Source organism: Corvus hawaiiensis, chromosome 15 (genome assembly GCF_020740725.1).
Source record: "Corvus hawaiiensis isolate bCorHaw1 chromosome 15, bCorHaw1.pri.cur, whole genome shotgun sequence".
Lineage (NCBI taxonomy): Eukaryota > Metazoa > Chordata > Aves > Passeriformes > Corvidae > Corvus > Corvus hawaiiensis.
Window position 1 is genome coordinate 16,445,728 of NC_063227.1, and position 24,563 is coordinate 16,470,290.

Below are 24,563 nucleotides of genomic sequence, written 5' to 3' on the forward strand. Positions count from 1 at the left end.
TCTCTCCTCTTCCCTTTTTCCCATCCCTTTCCTTCCCTCTTCCCCTTGCTGCGCTTTGTCCTATGTTGCCCTCTCCTTCCTTTTCCTCCTTTCCCTCTTTCCCCCCTTTTCCTTTCTCTTTGCCCTGTCCCCGGTCGCAGTCGGCGTTCCCGTCCCGCTGAAGGTGTGGGTGCCAGCCGCGGGGCCCCGTTCCCCGGGCAGCATTCCCGCCTGGAGCGCTCCGGCCCCGCCTGCCGGCCCGCGGGGTCCTCCCCGCCGCCCGGGGGCGCTGCCGCCGCGGCCGCGCCGCTCCAGCCGCCTTCCGGTTCCCGCGACGCCAGTGCCGGTTCCGGCCCCTGAGGATGGAGGCGCGCGTGGCGCAGTCCGCGGCGAGGCTGGCGCGGCAGGTGCGGGGCCGGGCGGGACGGGGCGGGACGGGACAGCCGGGCACGGTATGACACGGCACCGCACGGGCCGGGACAGCCGCGGCGCTCCGCGGGGCGCAGGTGGCGGGCGAGCCCCGGGAGCACTCCCCCGGTACTGAAGCTCTCGCAGTGCCCGGAGCCGCGGGCGGGTCGCTGGGCCCCGCGAGAGCGGAGGGTCTGTCTGGGAGGGGAAGGCGGAGAGCCGGTAGGGCTGAAGCGCTTCGTGGGCTGCTCGCGTCTCTCCCGGGACTGAGGGCAGAGCTGCAGCGCTGCCTCGTGTCACGCCTCGGGCATGAGGGCGGATCGTGAGAGCATTCCGCACAAGCTTCCCGGAAAAGTCAGTGGGAACCGGCCCCACACGGCCTGGTGCTACCGCCCCGTTCCTCGGGCTGTGGCTTCTTCTGGCCGGGCAGGGATCACCCGGCGAGGCCATGGGCGGCAGCAGCGCCGGCTCCGGGGGCCCGAGAGGCCGGGCAGCCTCCTCTGCGGCTGGTACCCTGGCCTCCTCCAACAGGTTTATTGCAGCCATAAAGCGCTTAGGCTTGGGAAAAGATGGTGACAACCCTCTCCCTTTTCGGTGACGATAGTAATAAAAAATAAAACTGCCGGGTCTGTCCTAGTCAGTGACCAGTATTGACAGTAGAGTGCAGAGGCAGCTTCGGGAAAGCTTTGACTCCTGCAGGTTCACTTCTCATACATTGCCCCAGGAACATTCAGCTGAGAGGGCCTGGACATTTGGCTTTTGGGTTTTTGCCTGCCATACTTGTGTGCTCTCGAGCAACTTTTCAGTGTGCTTTCTGCTCATAACTTAAACGTAGGACAGGCACTGAGATAATAAATCTGGGTGTTGAATCTCTGCAACTCCTTCTTGCCTTTGATTTTCCCTTTCTCCCTTGTTGCTGCTATTAGAGGAAGGACATCTCAGGTATTCTGGCAAGGTGGCTCTTTCTTTGCTGTCACTACTGTTTGGTCTTTAGTCCATGAGCAGATTCCAGGCACTGAAAGCAAAGCAGGAGGGACGGTGTTCAGCTCTGACTCCGGGAGGCTGCAGGAGGCCATGCAGAATTACTGAGCCTCAATCTGCCTGTCAGTCCCAGCCACATGCTCACTGTTTCCAGCTGCAGCATGCCCTGGAGCCTGTGGGGAGCCAGCCTGCAGGAAAATAACCCAACAAAAGAGCAAGCAGTGTGTGCTCAGCCGGCTCAGCAGGGCTTGGCAGAGTAGGAGCAGAGATAAAACCGAGCAGGAGGCAAGGAGGGGAAGGAAAAGAGGTGTTGTTCTGCTCCCTTTGCCATGCTCTCTCAGGCCATTGTCCCTCCTTGATGATTTTTTCTTTTAAGTGTGATGGAGAAGAGCTCTGTCGTATTAAAGCCCAGAGACAGAAGCCTGTGCAAGTTCCATGTTACCTACCCACTTAAGTAGGGTTCTTGGAAGACAGTCTTATGTGCTAAGGGAAGGTGTAAGGATGATTTTGGTCCTCTTGAAAAAGCTGTAGTTTTTTTGTATTCACAGGTGAGGGGAAGATTACTAGTACTCAGCTGACCAAAGAGCCCTTGGAAATGTCAGCATGGCCTCATGTCACTCCCACAGCTTCTCATGAGGTGGTCATCAGGTATGACCCTTTACTGACAAGTTGTGCTAGACAGTGCAGGTGGAATAAACCAGGAGGTGACACTTCATGACCTGAACAGCAGCTTTTTCCTCCCTTTTCTCAGTCAGAGATGTATTGGCATTGTCTCGCTTCCTCACTTGCATGGTACCATGAGAGAGGAGTTACAAGGCTCATCTGTAGTTTTGTAGAGTAGTTTGTTTTTTAGAAAGAATGTAGGATTTATAATATCCTTTGAATAGAATTCACGGATCTTTGCTAGAGAATTAGCTTTTTCACAGGCTGCTGTGATAAGGGGCATTTATGATGTAAGCATCTAAAGACCTTTTTTCCAGGCAAGCTCAGCAGCATGGTTATGGGAGTGGGGGTCACAGAATCATAGCATACCTCAAGCTGGAAGGGACCCATGGATCATCTGGTCTACCTCCCCACTCCTCACAGGACTACCTAAAACTAAACCATATCGTTAAGAGCATATTCCAGATGCTCCTTGAACTCTTGACAGATTTGGTGCCACAACCACTTCCCAGGAGAGCCTGTTTCAGTGCACCAGCACCCTCCCAGTGAAGAACCTTTCTGAACCAATGTGAACTTCCCCTGATGCAGCTTCATTTCGTTTCCCTGTCTCCTGTCACTGGTCACCAGAGAGAGGAGAGTGGTGAGCGATGTTCCCTGAACAGGGGTGCTCCATTGCCAGTTTGGAGCTGAAAGCTGTACTCGGCTGTGTGGCTCTCCCAGCCCAGCTGTTGGGATCTCAACCCCATCAATTTTGGAACCCAGTGTAAGCATTGCTGAGTTCAGGCTTTTCTGCTGGGTCATTTTGAATGAAAACTTAATTTCATCTGTATAAGCTGTTGTTGAGCACAAAAAAAGGGAGACTGAAATGACACAAGCAACATTGGAGTCAATAGGCAGCTGGGCCACCATGGTGAAACCTTTTGCTCTCAGTTCACACTTGAGTAGCAACATAAGGACTGCTGCTGGAACTTTCTGAAGAAGAGGAGCACTAAACGAGATAGACAAATGTGACAGTCTGGGGTGACACGTTGGGCTTGGTCACATCTGAAATGAGACCATCCCGAATGCTTCCAGGTGCCAGTGCTGTGAATTTGCTGTTTTGGTGCAGTCGTGGGAAAAAAGTAGATGAAGCTTGCTGAACTGTGGCATTGTTTTAGAGTTCTTTACCTCCTGGCCAAATCCAAGTGATTACAGTTCTAGTTGTCACCCTGCATTTGGGTGGGAAAAGCTGTTTGGGCCAGATGTCTGCCCAGGGGTCCATGATTTCTGGGCACCATGGTTCTGGGTTCTGACCATGCACACGGATAAACCTCTTTCCGTGCCCTCACTTGTAGTGTAGCAGTATGGAAAGAAGCTCCAGTAGGATACTGGTCATCTCACCTCCTGTCAGTCTTCCCTTGGGTGGCCAAAGGTGTTTGTGATTATGTAGGAAAATCCAACTCAAATTCCTCTTCTGTAAAGCTTGCCAGTGGTACTGAAGTATCCCAGTGGTTATAGCTTTGGGGGAGTTTTTTAATGCAGGAAGAATACTTGTGAGCTGCTTGTTGTCTTGGACATGCAGGAATTTTAGTTTCAAAAGCAGAACATGATCTTCTGGTTCTGGAGAATGTTTGCCTTTGATGCAGAACTCTCCTTGGGGGCCTGTCCTGAAGCTGGTGACTTCACTAGAGGGGAGATAATACTGTGTGAACACAGAATTTACAGATTATGTGATATTAGGGGTAGAAGATACTTTTGCCCTTATTTTTAAAGCACATTCTAGGCTTGGGGGATTGAGTTATGTATGTCACTGCTCTGATGTTTGTAGCAATAATGGTCACTGAAATTGACAGTGACACAGCTGTGCAAACACAGTGAAATCTCTTGTGCTGGTTTTTAACTTGAAGTACAGAAGACTTTGCAAATGGGTCTATAAATTATGTGAAATACTACCAGGTCAGGCCAGGAAGAAAAGTTGAAAGTAAACAAATCTATTTGCTGTTGCTTATATGGGGGAAGGTTTGTGTATGTTTGTAAATGAGGGGAAAAACTCTGATTTTTGTGATACCTGCCTTGGGTTTTGAAAAGAAAAGCTGAAATGGAACTATTTGAAGTGAGTTCCTAATAAGGTACAGCTGTGGTGTTCAATGAATTTAGTAATCTAAATGCCAAACCAGAGGATTTGATACAGGTTTCATTATTTTTCTCAAAGTCCTGTTTCTTCACATTTGAACCACAGGAAGCAGCATCATGTTCTCCTGTAGCAGAGGAGACCTTGAGGCTGTAACAGAAGTGTGCCATAAACTGAAGCACAACTGGAGAATGACCTCAAAAGTACTGATTTTTAGCTTGGCCCACAAATAGGCCAATCTTAAGATTGTTTTGCCTCAGACTAGGTTTTTGAGCATGTGCAGTTAGTTACAGCAGCATTCCTGGGAGCTCTTGTTCAGGTGGACATACAAGACCAAGAGATTCAATGGCCCAGTTTTTTTCCTAATTAAATAGTCTGATTGTTTCAGGAGCAACAAAGTAAATGAGCCCTTTTTCATAAGGTTTGGTGGCCTACAATAATAGCCTGAGCTGCGTCCTGCTGTGGAAGTGCTGGCAGAGGAGAGCCTGGATGAGGGAGCCGAGGGGGTGGTGAGCCAGGGTGGGCAGTGCTCACTGCCTCCCTCCATAGCAGCACCGAGTCCCTCAAACCATCAGTAGCCCCAGGATTCTGTGTCAGAGCCAGCTTTGTGGCTCAGAGCACAAAGCCTGTTATGGGGGAGGACAAGAGATGGACGACAGAAATGAAAGTTCAGCTATTTGGTTTCTTTAGGGCGTGAGGTGAGGAAGATTCCTGCTTCTTACAGCAGCTTCCAACCGTTTTGCTGCTGACGCATTTGTCTGAGTTGGGGCTGTGAAGTCTGGAGGGCCGTGGGGAAGTCTGTTTGGAACATAGAGGCCCTCCTGAAATTCCCAAGTGCTCCTGAATGTGTTGTGTCAGTTTTAAGGGAGAAGTCATACATTTCCTTCCTGGGCAGGGCAGGAAAGGTTGTGTGGCCAGGTGAGTTCACCCTGCAGAAACGCCCCTGTGAAGCAGCACACTGTACTTCTGGTATTCCTGTCTCTAGGTGGGGTTTGAGCTTGCTGGGGTTGTGTGAGTGATTGTGGTTTCCTCTTCTGAAAGAGAAACTGTGGCCTGTGAGACAGTGAAACAGGCTTTAAGAAATTTCGAGTCAAATCATTTGAGATCTTCATTAGATTAAAAAAGCTGGAGAAAGTGCTTATTTGGGGAATATCTTTTAATAGCATGACCTGTTGTCTTTCTTGTACTTCTATCTTAGTGACTTTATTTTCTCACTGCCTTTTTAAAAGAATGTTTCAGAATCCCTGTTTTCCACACAAGTAGAAACAACCTTTAAATGTGAATTGTTTGGAATTATTTAACTTACATGTCACTGCCGTTACCTTTACAAGGCAAACTAGCACTGTGCCCAAGATCTTGCAGCTCCTCACTTCCTGTCCCCTCTCCAGGAATGAGTGTGACAACTCAATTTGCTTTTCAGGAAAACGAGATCAAGTTGTTAACTGCAGAAATTGAGCGTCTGAAGAACTTTGGGTGCTTGGGAGTCTCCCCGAGTTTGGAAGGGTTGCGAGACGAAAACGCAAAACTCAAGTACCGGTTAAACTTCCTTAAGAAGGTAAAGGAATAAAAAATTATTGTTGTACAATGTGGTTTTTGTTCTCGTTAGGACAAGCTAAATAAATGGTGTGAGTTTGTTACAGCTACTGATGTGTGACAGCATGCTCACTCTGCATTCTGACACCTTTATCGGTGGCACACCAGGTATTTCTTGTTTCCTTAAACAGAAACCTACTTTAGGGAAAATGTTAGTAGGTCAATAAGCCCACATGGTCATGTCTTGGGCAGTCTTGCACCAGCTGGCCCAGCTGAGGTCTGTGCCAGGCTCAGCCACACAGGTGTGAGAAGTAATGCAGCCCTGCAGTCAGAGGAAGGTTTGTGCTGGGAGGTTCAGCAGGAGAATCATGTGATTTTTATGTTATATATGCTGCTCCTGTGCCTGGAGGTGTCAGCCAAATCTGTCAGCTGTGCTTTGCCAGGCAGCCAAGGAGAAAAGTGGGATGTAACAGCTCCTCAGATGTTGTGAATTTAGCCTTCTGGATTTTGGTGGTTTTCTTTTTCAGAGCCTTCAAGAGGAAAGAAGTAAATCAACCAAAAGCATGATTAATATCAACAGCTGTCTCCAGGAGATCTTTGGAGCTGCCATTCAGGCTGCCTACCCAGACTTAGAAAACCCTCCTCTGGTGGTGACACCAAGTCAGCAGCCCAAATTTGGGGACTACCAGTGTAACAGTGCCATGGGCATATCACAGGTAAATGATGTAAACAATCTCAACAAAGAAGCAAAAATGGGGATGTTGTCTGTTGGAAACTAAAGGATAGGCAGCACAGTGAGAGTTGCAATATTGGACTTGTTCTGGGCTTGCTGCAGGTGCCTGGGTTGAGAATTGAGTGAGTATTTAGTGGCATTTTAAGGGAAGCATGGGCCTTTACAGAGCTGGCCTTTAAACCTCTGTTCAGATGCCTGGTATGAGAGAGTTAATGTGTGCGACACAGAATAGCTGCTCGGTTCGTGGGATCTAAATCAAATCAGGATTTAAGTACTGCATCGATTTACTAATGATGTGCAATTAACTACCAATTAGTGAGTTGTATGTTTGGAACTGAAAACAGCAAAACAATAAATCACAATTCTGGAGAATTTCAAAATGTTGAGAAACACCTGCATATCTCTAACTACTCTTCTCTAGTGCCAGGAAAGTGTAATATCCCCACACTCGTTTGTGTGCACATACCCCCTTCTCACAGGGCAGCTGACGAACGGGCATCTCCAGCTTCCCCTCCTGGTTCACACTTCCCGTTGCTGTGGGTGCTGTGGTTTCCTCCTGCTCACAAACGCACATGGCGGAGCAAAGGGGCCCAGGTGCTGCCCTGTTGGGTTTGGATCCCTGTGTCTTATATCCCAAACTGCCCTCCCTGAGCTCCAGCCAGAAGAAAATGCACATTGTCAGGCTAGAGCGTGCTTGGGAAGCACCTTCTCAGAGCCCAGCCAGGTGTGGATTGCTGCTCAGGCACTACCCTTTGTACCCCTCCGGCTCAGTCATTTGTTTAACATCTCTTGTTAATTCCATGGATACAAGGATTTCGACCAGAGAGGACCCAGACAGGATCAGAGACACTTCAGCAGTTGCTCAGCCTGCTCAGTGGGCTGAGATTGTGCTGAAGTAAAACCAGGAGGTGTGGGAGAAAGAAGGTAGTGGGTTCTAGCTTAGGTGCTGAAATGCATAAACTTTTAATGCGCTGATGCCCTTGGGTGACTAGGTAGACTTTGTAATTATAGATCTTTTATTTGGCAATCTCAACAGAAGCAACTCCTCTTTTTTTCATGTCCTGTTGTCATTTCACCTTTATTAACCCATTAGACTGGCAGTTTTGACAGTGAGCTTGCACTGCCATGCATGGAACTCTGCTGTCCCAGGTTGTCCCGGTCCAATGAGCGTGACTCGGGCAGCATGGGTACGATACGTGCCAGCCAGCAGGCTCTGGGCTGCAGTGCCAGGCGGAAACAGCCCTCACAGATCCTGTGTCTCCCCTCGGTCTCATTAGCATATTGTGACTGCGCTGCCGCCCTGGGTGACTGCACTGACACGGGATTCAGGGCGCTGCCACTTCTCTGACCGCCGCGTTACCCCAATTAAGTCGCGGTTGGGATTCTCGAGTAGTCCAGGCTTCCCTGTGTCAACGTGATTCACGTAACTCGGTGTCTGAACGGTTCTCTTCCAGCCAGGGTGTCGAGTTCCAGGTTGTCAGCAGTGGTGGTGAATAAGGGTTCCTAGGGCTGGGCTTGGCTGTGGAGTTTGTTCCCTGGGCACGAAGGCTGTGCACTGGGCTGGAGCTTGGCCGTGCTCACACAGGCAGTGTGTCAGCACGGCGGAGCCAGGGGATGAGAGCAGCAGCTTGGGGACTTTCTTTCAGCCTGTTTTAGGGGCTTGGCTGTGGTGCAGGTCTTCCCAGGGTGTCCCGTGGGCAGAGCTGCAACACGGGTCAGGGTCACTGGGACTGCCATCAGAGTGGGAAGTGCCCTGCCTGGGGCAGCACTGGTACGTGCCAGGCAGCAGCCTCTCACTGCAGCGCGCTGAGGTGGAAAGGACCCTCACAAATGCCTATTGTTTTCCTCGGAGCTCATTAGCATATTAATGCCTGGGGTTTCAGCCAGGAGCCTTGCTTGCTCCTTAGAGTAATAGGAGTGTGGTAACTGTTTCTGGAATGGTTCAGATAACACGTCTGTAATCTGGTGTAACATGCCCATAATCTGGGTCTGCATTTATTTTCCTGTAGTGTACACTTTGAGTAGCATTAAAGGCTACTGAGGTTTGCTTTTCTTGCTGTTTTTAAGCCTTTACCATCTCGTTAAGGATCCTGTGTATGACAGGTTAAACAGAAAGCTGAAACTTTAGTAGAAATACATCTTACAGCAAACTGCAAGTTAGCAAACACCAGCAGTAGTGTAAATTCTGAGTTGACAAAGAGGTATATGATCTTTGTGGCCTCAGTGGGACAGTGGGATTGTTTTCAAACACATCACAATAATACCGGAAAATTATGTGCTCAGAAACAAATACTTGTGGGTAATTTTATAGAATGTGAATGTCATGTTTTGCAAGGGGTGGGTTGGGCTAGCTCACAGAATCCTCCTAAAGGACGTTTTTGTAAGGCTTACAAAAAGCTACGTGAGAATATGCCTTGGGAATGGACAGGGAAGTTGTGTAGTTGCACTAGGTGATCTTCAAAGGTCTGTTCCAACCCAAACCACTCTGATGCTATCATCGTGTGTAAACTTGTGTCCTGTTCTTTGAGTTCCTCACAGTGGGCCATTCATGTCTCTAGGGAAAAGGAGAGCTACTTCAACAGCAGTTTTCCTGATGCTCTTTGAAGAAAATTGGGTAGTGCTGGGATTATCTTTGTTTGCTTGGGTTGTTGGATTTTATTTATTTATTCACTTACTAATCTGTTCACTTATTAAGCTCAAGACTAAGACAGGACTGAAGGCAGTTTGCTTTGCTTGTGTTTAATCATAAATAAACAGACCTGCTCTGAAACCACACTCAGCATCTGCTGGAGGCACAGCTCAGAACTTCAAATGTGAACGTGGTAGAGCTGAGGACATCCATGAGCCTGATCAACAGGACTGTGCAGCAGTGAAGGACTGTGTTGATTTTTAAAGGGTTTGTCCCTCTCACTAGCTTAGAAAAATACAAATTTGCCAAACCACTTAAAAGGCTTTGAAAAATAGCCTGGGAGATTTTCTTTTGACATAGGGACTGCTCTGAGTGGAAGGAGGTGAACGTGTTGGGTCTAGTCAGGCTTGTGCTGTGGAGAACTGATCTAATCTATGAAATTTGCTAGACATGTTTCTCTTTGTGTGTGTCTCTGTATTATGAAACTGAAGGACCATGGGGATCTTTCAGTGCCTCAGTACCTGTGCTCTCTGTTTTGCTGTTCAGAATGTTTCAGAGGATTGAATTTTACTTGATCTTGTTGTTTTCCAGATACTGCTCAAAACCAGGGAACAGAAGGTTAGCCCACGAGAAATCGCGGAGAAAATAGCAAAAAATATTCCTGCCAATGAATGCATTGAGAAGGTTGAAATTGCTGGTCCTGGTGAGATAGTTTCATTTTACACACTATATTTTAAAGCAAAAAGGGCAATTTTATAGTGAGAGGGATGCTGAGTTGAGTTCTGCTGTTTTGTGATTTAAAACTGCACTTACAGGGTCAATTAGCTTCTTCTGTCTTGGTGAGCTTTGTAGCACTCAGACTTGTGCAGCAGCAGCAAATCTACTTTTATATTACAATTGGCAGGTATGATCCTGAGCCCTTAAATTAGCAATTTTTCCACTGATCCTTAAGGGACCAGCTTTTCCTCTTTCAATATTGGTGATGGGAATCAAGCCACAGTCATGAAATCACAGCAAAAATCAACAGCCCTTCTCACTGTTGCTTGCATGGTGAGACCGTGTCATCTCACAGCTGAGAGGCTGGAGTAGCATGGAGGCTATTAATTGCTGCACCTGTTTTGTCCCTGTGACCCAGGGAAAAGTACAAGGACTTACATTACTTAGGGCTTCAGCATAAACACAAAAATCCCATGGCACAGCCCTTCTAGGGCTAGGGCTTGTTCATTGGCTCTGTGAAGCAGGAGAAGTAAGGCAGTGTCATACCTTGAGCACGAATTATCCTGCATGAAACTATATGTTTAAGGATATTAATTTTTTAAGAAAGATAAAGCAGGATTTGATTTTGTATTCTGGAAACCAAATTATTTATTTTCTCATAAAAAATCGTTTCTATAAATCCACTGTTGAGTGACAGTGTACAAAAAGGAATTATGTCAATGGTGTAGCTTGCAGCATCTGACTGCTGCAGTAAAGGCTGTAGTGGTGTGAACAGACTCTTCTAAACTGGGAACAGAAATTGTCTTCTAGTGACAGTTTTGTTGTCCTGTGACTGAAAAATGTTCTGTCAAGCTGACTTCACATGCTCTTGTGCTTGATGCTTGAAAACAGAAATCCAGGGGGGAAAGAAGCAAAAAATGGTTTGAGATGCTTCTGCAGCCCCAGCACTCATTGCTGGTTTTTTCCTGCAAAGGTTTTATCAATGTCCACTTGAGAAAGGATTTTGTGTCGAAGCAGCTGAGCAGTTTATTGATCAGTGGAGTTCAACCACCAGCTATTGGCAAAAGGAAAAAGGTACATCAGTAAGCACCCAGCCATCCTGCTACAGGGGAAATGTTCGGGACTGCAGGTAGCTTTGAAATTCCCCCCTGAAGTGATGTGCTGAGCAGATGTCCCTGCCAGCAGGTTGTTAGAGCAGATTATGTGGGATGTGGCTTAGGAACTGGGGACCATGGGGCAGGGCACCTGTACTTGGTATGGTCTCTGGCAGGTGAGGGATTTGGTGAGGGCTCCCTGGGGGTGGGTGTTGTGCCCAATTCAGTCTGGGAGTGATCTCTGACCCTCAGCTGGGCTGCAGCAAATCCCAGGCTGAAGCCTCTGATGTTCCCTGCTGAGGGTCAGCAGAGGTGATCCTCATTCCCCCTGCTCCCCCTAACAAAACCCAGATCAAACACACGAGGTGTGGTAATGGCCTTTTATTCATGTGTTCCTTTGGTGCCATGTCCAAGGTGGTGGTGGATTTTTCCTCCCCCAACATTGCAAAGGAGATGCACGTTGGCCACCTGCGCTCCACCATCATCGGGGAGAGCATGTGCCGGCTCTTCGAGTTCGCAGGTTATGATGTTCTGAGGTGAGACTCGGTGGCTGGGTGTGATGGACTTGTGGGCTGTTTGTGCAGTCCCTGTGTCTCTGTTCTGGTCTATATTGGACTTGGTTTATAAGCACATAGCAAATAACCCTTTATAGGTAGTAGATAACTAAGCTGAGCAATTGTAGCAGGGTTAGGAATCAAGGTGGGCAGCAGCTTCAGTGCAGTGAAATTGGGGGAGCTTGCCTGGCCTGGGTTTCTGGTATTATATGTGGTTTTTTTAGAATATATATTTTTAAAATATGTGTATCTTAAAGCATATGTTTAAGAGATGATTATTATTGCCCTCTTCAATTGCTCCAAGGTTGAACCATTTAGGAGATTGGGGCACCCAGTTTGGAATGCTCATTGCTCACCTCCAGGACAAATTTCCAGATTACTTAACTGTTTCTCCTCCCATTGGGGACCTCCAAGCTTTTTACAAGGTAAGTGTAGCAGATAAGTGTGATGTTTATGTCAGCATCTGAAAAGCAGGTTGAGGAGCTTTACAAATTGCAACATAGTTTTGGAGAAATGAAAGAATCAAATCACTGTTAGTAGATTATTGCAATAACCAGCCACGGGGTGATGGATTGTGATATCTGGTATTGAACTGTCTGTATGGGGCATGGTCAAAGGGCTGTGTAAGCATGCAGCCTTCCTGTTTTGAGATGAGCATGCTTGGAGAACCTGTTAGGAGTGGTGGTTTGTTTCAGGGGAGAAAGCAGTGCTTGTCCATGTGTTTCCCTGTAGGAATCCAAGCGGAGGTTTGACACAGAGGAGGAATTTAAGAAGCGAGCCTACCAATGTGTGGTGCTGCTGCAGAGCAAAAACCCTGACTTCATTAAAGCCTGGAATCTTATCTGTGACGTGTCACGCAGAGGTGACTTTGCCGCATCTGGAATCATGTCTCAGCCGTAGAACAGTGTGGCTTTCCTCGCTTTATGCTGAGCACACCCTTCTGTTTTCTCTTGAAAATCACTGCCATACTGCTAAGAGAAGCTGAAAGCAAAAAGCCAGTACAACCAAAGTACTGGGCTGTCTTAAGTGGAGACTTTCAGCTGACTCTTTTGTCTCTTGAGTCCTAGTCTGACAGCATGACCAAGAGATGTATAATGCCTTTTGGGCCTTGCTGTACCCACTGGTAAACATTTTCCATTGGTTACCACTGTGTGCCTTTAATGTAAGTATTTTGTTCTGTTTCCCTCAAGAATTCCAGAAAATCTACAACTGTTTGGACATCACAATCATAGAGAGAGGAGAATCCTTCTACCATGAGATGATGAAAGACATTGTGAAAGAATTTGAAGATAAAGGTGAGGCTTTTGGTCTCAGATCAGTTGTTCTGCAGCTGTGAGGATGAGCATGGTAACCTCAATCCTATTCAGCAAGGCTTAGGGCTGATGCTTTTCAAGTTCCATGTTCCCCACCTTTGCTTTTTTTCTCAGCTGCCTTTCCTAAGTGGATCTTTCGTGGCTTTTCCTTATTCCAGAAAGCCTGAATCTTTCTTGCTGACATCAAAAGCAGTTTGTCTGTGATATCTGTAGGCAATAACACAGGGTACTACTAGAATTATTGTATCCTGAGTAAATAGTCAAGGAGCAATATATGACAGACTTCCCAGTCTTAGTGTTGTGACTGTGTGGGAACTTTGTCTGAGAAATCTCTGTGAAGACAGTGGGATTTTTGGATCATGTTGACTTTGAAAACGGCAAGAAGCCAACTGCAGCATAAAAAGTCTCTGGTTTTCTTTGTTCCTGTCCAGATTTGGCAGTTCTTGAGTCTCACCATCTGAAGTGTCTGACTGTCTCACCTCAGAAAGACTCCCTGCAAAGTCCTCATTTTATCTCCATAGAGTTTCTGTTGCCTTTAATGCCATATTTTGTGGTGGGCTTGTGGCTGTACAGGTAGATCTGGATGCCAGTGATGGGAGTTTTTGAATTAGGTCTTTTCTGGTAAGGCCACATTTGTGCAGATCTGCTTCCTTGTGTGTAGTTCCAGAAGTGCTGTACAGAATGGGACTTGGTTGGTTCACAAGGGAGTTCTCATATAGGTTTTTTCATATTTTTGATTATGTGAGTGTATGGCCTGTTCTTCCTGGTAGCAGCAGGGAAGGGAAGTGTTGCTGCTGGCCCAGAAACCTCCTTATTGTGATGCAACACAGAATGTTTTTCATTGCTTTTGTAGGATTTGTCCAGGTTGATGATGGCCGGAAGGTCGTGTTCGTCCCGGGTTTCCCTGTCCCGCTGACTATCATGAAATCTGACGGAGGTTACACGTATGACACATCAGACCTGGCTGCTCTGAAGCACAGGCTGTGTGAAGAGAAGGGTGATATCCTTATCTACGTTGTTGATAGTGGCCAGGTGAGTATGCCACCCTCTGCTGTAACTGTTGGTGCAGGTCATCACAAAGTGTGTGAAATGATGGATGCAGCAGTAGCACAGGTAGGAAACCACAGGGTCTTCAGTGTGATTGGCACATTTACTCCTTATCTGAGCAGTGATGGGAATTAGCCAGTTGCTGCTTCTGTAAAGCTGGAAAACTCTTGGAAAGGTTGAACTTTCTGAAGTGGAATTTGTCGTGGAGCTGGAAACATTTTAATTCCTATTGTGAGAACATCGTTGTGAATAGAATAAACTAGGAAGAAACTGCACCTGGAGGAGTGGGTTGAGAACCAGTTGTTGGTGTTTATTCCTTGCAGTCTGTGCATTTCCAAACAGTGTTTGCAGCTGGACAGATGATTGGCTGGTATGATCCCAAAGTCACCAGAGTGGCCCATGCTGCCTTTGGAGTGGTGCTGGGAGAAGACAAGTAAGTGTCTGGGTGTAGTTTTTCCTCTATATGTGCCTTGGAGAGAAAGTCTGAGTGAATGCAGGACATTTGCTCTCATTTGTTGACAAGTACGTACATGGTACACCAAAAAAAATATCAAAAGAAAGCACTGCATCCTGTGCTGTTACCTGTAACTGATTCATTTTGTTCAATGTCATTGTCCTTGACCCACACAGTCACTGGTGCACATTCTCTCTCAGGCCTGGCTTCTGCTGCCTGACGTTTGGGCTGGTGGAAGCTAATGTGGTACTGGGAGATGGCAGTGGTAAAGGCCATGATTTCCATTACTTTCTACCTGCTTCACAGTGGATGAAACAAAAATTGGGAAAAGTCTGGCACTGGTATTGTGTCCTGCTTAATATCTGGAACTGGACAGTTCTGACTGTTGAATCCTTCCTGGCCATTCCTGCTGACCACACTGTGGGTGTTCTCTCAGTTTTGTAGCTGTCTGTGTGATTGCAATTTCTTCAATACAGAGGGCTTTGCCATGTGCTTTTTTCCTAAGCTTACTGGGCACTAGGCAGAGGGTGGGAGTGTTTTGCCTCTTAGGCAGGTGGTCATTTTGGCTGTGTGTTTTCAGGAAGAAGTTCAAAACTCGTTCAGGGGACACGGTGCGTCTCATAGACCTGCTGGAGGAAGGGCTGAAACGAGCCATGGACAAGCTGAAAGACAAGGAACGGGACAAGGTAGTTGTGAGAAATTGCTTGTCTTTGCTGAGAACTTCCCAGGTGTGTTCACAGACTTACAGTCCCTGCATTGCCTAGTGAGATTTCTGTCTGTCTTGCTTCCTGATGGCCTGCAGAGAACTGGACAGTGTGGGACATGCAATGTAACAGAAGGACCAAACTCTGTCCAAGCACAGTGTGAGGCAGTGGAATTGGGAAATGCAGTGTAAGGTGAAAGTGAAAAGTCCCTTTTTAAACAGGAACACAAGGAAGCACAGGAAAAAAAAAATCACCTTGAAAATCTCCAAAGTGCTCATAGGAGTCAGGCACAAAGTGCTTTGCCCAGCTGCCACTGTTCAGCAGAGAGGGGTTTGCAAATGTTTGGACTGTCCAAAATGCTCTGTAAGGGTAGGAGGACTGGACATTTGTTGCGTGTACATGCAGTTTGTAAGAAGCAGGAGCACAGCACATCACACCTGGCAAGTTGTGGGGCACAGAGGTCCTGTGGGCTGTCAGAAGAGGGAGTCAGCCCTAACCTGAGCAGGGCTGTGGTGCCAGTGGATTGCAGGAGAAGCGAGCGGTGGGTGTGGGGTTGTCTGGTGCCCTGAAGCAGAGAGGTGTGTGTGAACTGAGCACCAGGTGGGTAAATCCCCTCAGCAGCCTGGGCTGTCCTCCTGAGCCCTGCTGAGAGACCAGGGCTGTGTGTTGTGCTTTGTTCTTCCTCCTGACCGCTGCCTGTCTGGAAATTGCACCAGGTGCTGACGCCAGAAGAGCTGAAAGCTGCCCAGACGTCGGTGGCTTTTGGATGCATTAAATATGCAGATCTGTCCCACAACAGACTGAACGATTACGTGTTCTCCTTCGACAAGATGCTGGATGACCGAGGGAACACCGCTGCCTATTTGCTCTATGCCTTCACACGGATCAGGTGTGTGGGGTGCAGGGAGCTGCTGGAGTTGGTGCTGGTGCTCTCTGCATCTGTGTCACAAAGGGACCTGTGGGCAAAGGGGTGACACACAAATCTGTGCTGTTGGGGGTGTTTGGTAAGAGAAGCCAGCTACACTGGTATGCACCACAGACAAGATTTTATTTGTCATTGCACACCATGTGTCCAGTGCCACCTGAAATGGCTCCTCTGTGTGACACACAGCCTGGGAGGGGAACTGTGGGAGTTTCTGGTAATCAGAGGATTTAGGTGGTTAGAAGAGGGTGCCATCTGTGTTCCAGCTGCTGCTCAGCTCAGGTATTGCCACACCCCACAGTTTTTCTGGCACCCTGAGCCCTGGTTTGCTTGGCAGCATCATCTGTCCTTGATGATGCAGGTGCCCAGAGCCCATCCCTCCTTGTTTCTCTGCAGTGCCCTGCTGCATCTCCCTGAGGGCATCCCCAGGGCTGACTGTTCTCTTTGGCCTGGTCAACCAGGACTGGGCAAGGGAGACCAGGCTGGCCCTGGACAGGCTGGGCAGTGGGACCCTCACAAGCAGACTCTGTTTTGGACCATTCCAGGGCTATTGCTCGCCTGGCCAATATCGATGAGCAGATGCTGCGGAAGGCAGCCAGGGAGGAGGTGCTTATCCTTGATCATGAGAAGGAGTGGAAACTGGGCAAGTGCATCCTGAGGTTTCCTGAGATCCTGCAGAAGATCCTGGAGGACTTGTTATTGCACACACTCTGTGACTACCTGTATGAGCTGGCCACCACCTTCACTGAGTTCTACGACAGCTGCTACTGTGTTGAGAAGGACAGGCAGACCGGTGAGTGTTGGCCATGGGGTGCTGAGTGTGCCTGTGTCACAGCCTGTGGTGCAGGCACTCTCCGGGGTGTTGGAAGGGCTGTTGTCATTTTACTGTGTCCATGTGAGAGGATTGACAGAGACTGGCAGAGCCCATGTTGTCACTGAGCTGCAAGATTGAGTAGAGTTGGGAGCAGCCAGGCACCTAGGAACAGGAGGGCTGGTCAGTCTGCCTAGCTTGGGGAGAGCAGGAAGGGCTCCATGTGCCAGTCCAGGACCAGGCTGTGGCTGGAGGGGCCTCCCCTGTGGAAGGTACTGTTTTTCTGAGCAGCTACTCCAGCTCCTCTGTCTGTGTTTTCCAGGCCAGATTGTGAAGGTGAACATGTGGAGGCTGCTGCTGTGCGAAGCCACTGCCACCGTCATGGCCAAAGGATTCGACATCCTGGGGATTAAGCCTGTGCAGAGGATGTAGCAGTTCCCTGTGGAATGACAATAAAGGGACTAAACAACTGGAGTTGTCTCTGTCTGTTGGAGTGGGGTTGTGGTAAGGGAAAATAAAGAATAGAGGGGGAGGAAGGAGTGCAAAGGAGAGAAAAGGAGTGTGGCTTCAGCAGGTGCAGGTGCAGAGGCAGAGGCAGATGAGTGGCTGTGCGCACAGCTCAGAGCAATTCTCGGTGCAGGAGCCAAAGCCCATGAACTCAGAACACCTGAGGGTACCTGCAGGAAACCCTCTAGCTGTGGTAACAGCCACCCACACTCCCAGAGCCAACCATACTCTGATCCGTACTCCCTCCATCCACTCTACCTTATGTGCCAGGTATGAGCAGGTCACCCAGCCTTTGATGTCATCTCTGATGGTACGGGGAGGCAGGCAGCAGTTTTACCTGGAGGAGCAGGAAGCCCAGGGGAGGAGCAGATCAGTTAAACTACATTCCCTCTGAGGAAAACACAAGGGAAATGCCTTTCCCCTCAGCAGCAATGTCTGAATCCCTGCGGAGTTGGCAAACCTCTTTGTGCAGTGCCTATCAATCTTGGGCAACTACAAGGAGCCACAGCTCCTGCCTTTGCCTTGGGGTTTGTTGGAGGCTCTGCTCTGAGCCTCCTAAAAAATCTTCCAGAGTCCTAAGGCAGCACAGAAATGCAGCTGTGCTACCACTGGAGAGGAGGTGTTGCATTGATGCATGTGCTCACTGACATATGTATGTGTGTATATATGTACATACATTTATCTATCTGTATAGAGATACAAGCGATCTGTATCAGGTTATTCCATGTACGGAGGGCTGGGGAGGGCTCAGCTCTCACAGCTGGTCAGTGTCCAGCACCTCGTGTGGTGGGCACCAGCTGGCACTTCACCAAGCAGACCTGTGCAAACACACTCCGGTGGCTGAGCACTGCCCACGAACCCACCAGGCCTGGCGCCGGTGCCACAGTGGCAGCAGCGTGACAGCCACGTGTGCTGGGGCATTCACCAGCTGCCCAGGCCGAGTGCTGTGCTCCTGTCCCCCACCTGCACCCACTCCCGTGCCATGGCTGTGCTCTCCCTGCTCCCCGGGCTGAGGCAGTGCCGAGGCAGGGCTGGGCAGTGCCTCGCCAGCCAGGGCCCATCCCGCCCTACCTGGGGCCACGCCGGGCAGGCTGGGGGTGGCAGTGGTGACGAGTCCTGCTTGTGGGGCCACGTATGCTCGGGTTCAGTGGCAGAAGCAGCGTCAGCCGCAGTCCAGTGGTGGCCACAGTGACCAGTCTGGGTCTGGGTCCAGAGCAGCAGACCCGGGTGTTCCTCCAGGCACGGGCATGGCAGAGGTTGCCACACTGAGCTGTGGCCTCCAGCAGAAGGGGGACAGCCCTCTCCAGGCAATCTCTCAGTCTCAGCACCAAATGCCTCTCCTGGCAGGGTGGGGGTCACACCAGCAGGACCCCAGAACCCCTGGGTGAGGGGCAGCCCCACAGCTCAGGGCTGGAGCCAGCAGTGGTCATAGCAGGGTGTGTGGAATGTCCATGTGTGCAAGGGTAGCTCAGAGTCCCCATGGGGCTATTCCATGGGGCCATGCAGCTGGGAACAGGGTCAGCTCCCATGCTGCCAGGACTGACCAGAGGGTACAGGGCAGGCAGCAATGTCAGGGCATCCCAAGGGGCCTCAGAGCTGGGCAGAGGGGTTCAGGCCACTGCTGGGGAAACAGGGACCCGTAGTTGGGCTGGGGCTGGAGGGGAGCCCTATCCAGGCTGGAGACTGATGCCATGCAGGGATCAGACTCTTGGGAAGCCCAGCTGTCCTGGGGTGGGGGGTCACTCAGAAGCCAGGCACTGGTGGTGGAATCAGTGCTGAAGGAGTCCTGGGCAGGGCCATGTGTCAGTGCAGGGGAGCCATGGGACAGCAGCTCCTGCCCAGACAAGAACCTGGAGCAGAGCATGAGCTGACTGTTGGAGTGTGGACAGCACCCCTGAGGGAAAGGGGCCAGAGGTCAAGTGGGACAAAAGGGCTGGCAGGGCCGCTGCCCTGTCCCACAGTGCTGGATCTGGGCCAGAGGTGGCAGCCAAGGTCAGCCAAGAGTAAAGATCATCAGACACATCCATGGCGATGAGGTCCGACGTAGAGCCAGGAAGGTGAGTCAGCAAGGGAGGTCGGGATCAGGTCCAGGGACAGCAACCAGGGTCAGCCACAGTCTAAGGATCACTAGGCAAGTCCATAATGACGGGCAAAGGCTGCGGTCAAGCTGGGAAGTCAGTCTGTGGGCCAAGGTCCAGGTTCAGATTACTGGGGTCAATGGCCAGGCACAGGCATGGCTGTTGCTCTGGCCAGGCCCCAGCAGCAAAACTTCAACCCGCCGTCCAGTAGGGATGGCCAGGGCCTCCCTGCCCAGGCACAAGGCAGCCACTGCCCCACAGGTGCTCTCTAAGCTGGCCCCAAGCCCATGGAGCCAAAGCCCATCATCGCTGGGGATGGAGGGGCGAACGGAGGAGTGCTCGCAGTGACACTCATTTTCTCTTTGGTGGCAGCAGCAGGACTGGGACCTCTGCGGGACAATGGCCCAGCTGCTGCTCCAAGCCAGCCACCCACCCCGGGCTGCCCAGAGCTGTTGCTTGGTGACAATGAGGGACGTACCTGGAAGAGCCTGTTGCACTCCATTATCATGTGGGCCAAGCCCTGTGTTGCTGCCAGGTTCTCACTCAGCTCCCTCTGGTCTGGCTTCCCCAAGCTGCACTTCCTCTGACTGGATCTAGGAGAGGGGGAGGTGAAAGGAAGGCTGAGCAAGCAAAGTGCTGGGAACCACACACAAACACACTGCACTGAAGGACCTGTCTGTGCCATGCAGCGCTAACGCTATGTGACTGCAGAAAGTCCGCCGGGAGAATTCCCTCCCAGCACATCCCAAAGGTGTCCAGGGCACTACTGACCAGTAGTAATAGACACCCAAGAAAGGCAAGTCAAGGAATTTATTCCCCAAACACATAATCACACACTTGGCCAAGGACAACAATGACCCCAAACTTATTTGTGTGTAACTTTCAATATCAAGCTCCTTTGATAACTGCAAAGCCCATGTAGAACCTTTAAAATCCTTTGGCCCAAACCACACCCAACACATTTCAAAAACAGTCCCCTCTTTTAATTCATGCTCATGGTATTACATCATTAGTCCTGGCTTCTGAAACTTTTATCTATGTGCATTTCTGCCAAACGGCTTGAAAATTGGGTGGAAGATAATAGTCCTCAGTGCTGCTCCTTAGAGTCAGACCTGTCAGCTTGTACCCTTTGAAGTGGGAACCCTGCACCAAGGCATTAATGCACAGTTACAGCAGAGCTAAAGCTTCAAAGCATCCTGGCTCCCAAACACTGACAACAAAGAGAAAACTCCATTGCTATCTTTGGTCCTAACATTTCAGAGCAGTGTTGATGTAAAGCAACTCCCAGAGTGTAGCTCCCAGGAGCTCAAACAGCACAGCAATCCAGCAGGACCTGCTGCTGCTGCCACTCCATCGCATCCCCAGGTGCCCTCGCAGTGGCCCTGTGGCTCCCTCGCCATGTGCCAGCTCAGCACAGGGATGCCTGAGGCATTTTCTGCTGTTTTACGACATTCAAAAGAAAATCCTTGGTTTTCTTTCCCTTCCCCGTGCTATCCAGAGCCTGAAAGATGCCAACAGCTCATCTGACAGCTGCTTTGGGACTGGTCCTCCCCTGTAGATCCCCAGGTGAGCTGTTCATCTCGCCACGCTGTCGGGAGCACAATGCTTCCCGCACAGCCAGCTGTGCTCTCCTGCCCTGACCCATCTGTCCACAGCCCAGGAGCACGAGCAGAGCAAACAGCCCTGCCTCAGGAGGCCAGATAAGGCATGAATGCTTTCGGAGATTATTTGTCTACTTTGGCTCAAGGGCACCTTCCTCCCTGCACGTACAAACAGGGGATGTTATGCAACCCAGATACTTTTACTTATTAAGATAAATTTACAGAATCCCCATGGCTCGACTTGGCAGGAATGATCCCCTTATCACCCAGCAGAACCAGTGCCAGTAGCTGCTTCAATCTGCCAGGTATCTGCAGGGCCTGAAAGCTGCACCTGGGCTCAGGTTGCCAGTGCAGGAGCACATTTCCAATGGCCAATGCCACTTTATGCAAGCAGTGGGCCACATGCTGGGCCCCTGGGCAACCAGGGGAGCACAGCAGTGGCGAGGGACACACACAGACTGGTCAGGAGTATGGCAATGGGGCCTTACCACTGCCCTCTGCACTGGGCAGTAGCAGCCGCAGAGAGCTCCTGCTGCACCTGAGCAACCAGATCTAAGGCAGACCCCAAGGCACACACAGTCTGTTTCCCCCTCAAAATCAGATACTGAGCCCAGGCCAGCTACAGAAAGCATTGCTCCAGCAAGGAACACTGTGGACAGCTGCAGTACCAGCATCAAGATGCCAATACCTGGTTGAGGAGGAGCTGTCCCGCCTCAGGGTGTTGAGGTGAAACAAAGAAGGTGCAAGACAGACAGCAATGTTGGTTGGGGTCATCTGGTTTTCCTCAACAAAAGCCACCACATCTCTCAGGAAGAACAGGAGGATTTTCAAAGCTTCTCGGTTTTCCTTTGGGAGAAGGAGAATAGCAGCCTGGACAGCCTGAAACTGCTCATCCTTTGGCACGTCTGGAAACAAGAACAATGACAAAAATCACGTGTGACTTGCACAAGGAGCATCCATCAGCAGGGTCCCAATCAGGGCACTGAGCTTGTAGGTTCATCCACTTTCTTGTCCCAAGCTCACAGCAGACAAGGAAAGGCTATTATCCCATCAAACATGTCCCATTTCTCCTACTGCCTGTCAAGTGCATGTTCACACCCAGGGATGCTGCTGCCTGACTTGCAATTTATCTTGAACACCATGCTAATGAACTAATCTGAACTGAGTTGCAATCCAAATAAGGGCCTGTCTCCCCATAAAATATTACTCTGCAGTGATACTTTGGAGCAGGTAGCTGCTCTACTGTGTTTTCCTTTCAGCTTCAAGCAAGAACAGAACAGATGCTCTCAGGTAACTCAATTCAGAGACCAGTGTTTTGCCAACAGATTTTAATTCACACTAACCTCCAGTGAGACTGTCTGCCCAAACAGCTCCTGCAGGAGACTGAGTCTGGTTCATCCTGCCACACATCCCCACCACAAGGATTTCTCCAATTAACACCACTGCAAAGAGTAGAATATCTCTTCCCTTCAGGTAGAAGCACATATGTAGAACACACAGAACACACTTCTTGGTGAAAGCAGCACAATTCCTATCTCCAAAAGAGTAATTTAATCTGTGCACTGCCTCCAGTCAATCTGGCAGAAGATGGGTGAGTGGGGTGAGTGGGGTGAGTGGGGTGAGTGGAATTTGGGCATTTGCTGTTTCTTTCCCAAAACAAGAGACAGGAGGTGGACAGTGGCCAGATTACAATAATTGGAGGAAAACTGTTATACATACTTTGGACATGGGAATTGTGGACCTCCTTACAGAGGAGGATTTGTGAATGCAAAAAGAAAACTTGCTTCAAACAAATAAATAATTTTCAGACAAAATTTTAAAGCCCTGACAGGTGATGAAATAAAACCCAACTGGACTTTCATGAACCCACACCATACACAAGACAGCAGCTGCTCGTTGACCTATGTCAGTACAAGTCACACAGGTTAGGCTGCAAAGCCAGTCCTCTCAGAAAGCTGACACTCTGCCTTTCAAAACCTTTTCTCAAAAGCAGAAGAAACTTGCCTGTCCTAAGAACATTATTAGCCCTACTTCAAGTTCTTTCCCTGACCCATCTGCTTTTTGAAAGTGAATTCCTTGAGGGTAAAGCACAGGAGATAGAACCTGTTTAAACTGTAATAAATGTGGTATTTCAGCTTCATGTTTCCTTTTTTGGGTTGAGTCTCAAGGACAGTAACAGTGCAAGCACAAGCAGAAAGCAGCTGGTATTTCTTCACTGTTTCACAGCAGCTGTTCTTGGGCACCTTAATAAAGAAATGTCATCAATATAACAGGATTTCTCACTCAACGAGCTTTGCCATGCTGTGAACAAGGGGACCAGGTTATTTCTTTATTTTGCATATGGAAATGACTGTTTAAAAACACAGTTTAAGGGGGCTGCTGCAGCGCTTCACTACACTCATCCTTCAAGAAAGAGAACCAGCTGCTTCATAGGATGCAGATGGGAAGCTCTCAAGTCCAGAGCCACAATGAACTCATCTTGTCAGAAACGTCCTGCCTGACTTGTCTCCTCTGACTACAGGGGGACATGGCACTAGGCCTAGTCTGGCCACTGCCTTGTACAGCTGAATATTAAGATATTCAGATGAGGTTTTGGTACCTACATTGGTAGATGTGGAGGAAGGATTCACAGAGCCTGCTAGTAAATATAGGCTCAGGGAGGTCTCGGAAATACTGCTTCACCATATCTGCCACGTCAAATGCCGACTGCCCTTCGTAACAGACATTGTTTGGGTTGGTTTCATTCATTTCTCTTAAAGACAGAATCCTGGATTTAACACCAGATTTTCGGAACAGGCCAACCTGTGGGTAAAAGAAATTATTAGAGACAAAGAGAGGAGCCATCAAGAATCAAACTTCTGACAAATAAGTGATCCTTCACCTTCCCTATAATAGCAAATATTCTATGGCAGTGGGATTGAACACCAAAATACTTTTGTATCATCAGAAGCCACAAGGACATTTCTCCGAGGCAAACCACGCCTGATGCCCACAGAACTGGCTGTGACATACCAATTTTCATGTTTGTTTGGCTTTTATTTAATTCAAAAGTACTCATTTTGCCTTTTAAAATCACTACCACTGACATATGTCCATTTTCTTTGGCAGGCTGTGTTTACACATGGCAACTCCAAGTTTCAAATTCATCAATGTGTGTCCACCAAACACAAACATACATCAAGTGCTGGCTCACACAAACTGACTGTGAGATCCACATGGCTCCTTGTAACACCTGGTACATCTGATGCATCTAATCCTTCCAAAGGCTGGCAAAGGGCAGCTGCCATTTTGAGGGAAACTTTGATTTTCTTTTTAATGTGATTGTCAATTGAGTTTCAGACAAAAGTGAGATTTAGGAGTTTCCCATGAGCTCGACCCCACCAAAGCTTCTGGTGACAGCTTTACTCTGTGCCACTGAGACAGTATTTACACTCTTTGGTTTATTTATGTGAACTGAGTGGATACCATAACCTCAAAATGAAAAACACTTGCACTGTCACTTCACAGAACTCACACACTTTTGCATTTTGGCGTGATATTACAGAACTAGACAGTGGCAAAGCACAGGAAAAAAAGTCCTCTCTTTAACTAATATGTCTCATGTCACAAGGTCCTCCATTTCTGCAGCTATGCTGTGGAAATACCATATGCAGCACACACGTCCACTGCCGTCTCCACTTAGGGGATAAATAGAGTTGAGATCCAGAAAGAGTTGTTAGAAGCAC

General features: G+C 49.0%; 2 protein-coding genes across 11 annotated transcripts in view; one reads left to right on the top strand and one right to left on the bottom strand.

Moving 5' to 3' along the window:
* The first annotated feature begins 315 nt into the window (after positions 1 to 315).
* Positions 316 to 17,122, top strand: RARS1 (arginyl-tRNA synthetase 1). Of its 2 annotated transcripts, XM_048319736.1 has the most exons (16): positions 343 to 386; positions 1,917 to 2,016; positions 5,562 to 5,696; positions 6,202 to 6,390; positions 9,628 to 9,739; positions 10,727 to 10,827; positions 11,262 to 11,383; positions 11,706 to 11,826; positions 12,134 to 12,263; positions 12,592 to 12,696; positions 13,568 to 13,746; positions 14,085 to 14,194; positions 14,796 to 14,901; positions 15,636 to 15,808; positions 16,387 to 16,634; positions 16,975 to 17,122. In XM_048319736.1, the coding sequence occupies exons 4-16, from the start codon at positions 6,238 to 6,240 to the stop codon at positions 17,082 to 17,084; spliced, it is 1,770 nt and encodes a 589-aa protein (XP_048175693.1). In that variant the 5' UTR covers positions 343 to 386; positions 1,917 to 2,016; positions 5,562 to 5,696; positions 6,202 to 6,237; the 3' UTR covers positions 17,085 to 17,122. The 2 variants fall into 2 exon arrangements, with proteins under 2 accessions (XP_048175692.1, XP_048175693.1); XM_048319735.1 differs by lacking the exon at positions 1,917 to 2,016 and having other exon boundaries at positions 316 to 386.
* LOC125333655 (rho GTPase-activating protein 7-like) overlaps positions 11,214 to 24,563 on the bottom strand; it is a 59,753-nt gene continuing 46,403 nt past the window's right edge. For 7 of the 9 annotated variants that reach the window (XM_048319725.1, XM_048319733.1, XM_048319730.1 and 4 more), the window contains 5 exons: positions 23,442 to 23,640; positions 21,527 to 21,743; positions 19,716 to 19,830; positions 17,418 to 17,496; positions 15,949 to 17,091 (listed from right to left, as the gene is read on the bottom strand). In XM_048319725.1, the coding sequence (XP_048175682.1) occupies positions 17,458 to 17,496; positions 19,716 to 19,830; positions 21,527 to 21,743; positions 23,442 to 23,640 (570 nt within the window). In that variant the 3' untranslated portion in view covers positions 15,949 to 17,091; positions 17,418 to 17,457. Of the gene's footprint in view, positions 14,878 to 15,948; positions 17,092 to 17,413; positions 17,497 to 18,230; positions 19,340 to 19,715; positions 19,831 to 21,526; positions 21,744 to 23,441; positions 23,641 to 24,563 lie in introns of those variants that run through there. The other 2 variants (XM_048319726.1, XM_048319727.1) reach the window with 2 other exon arrangements.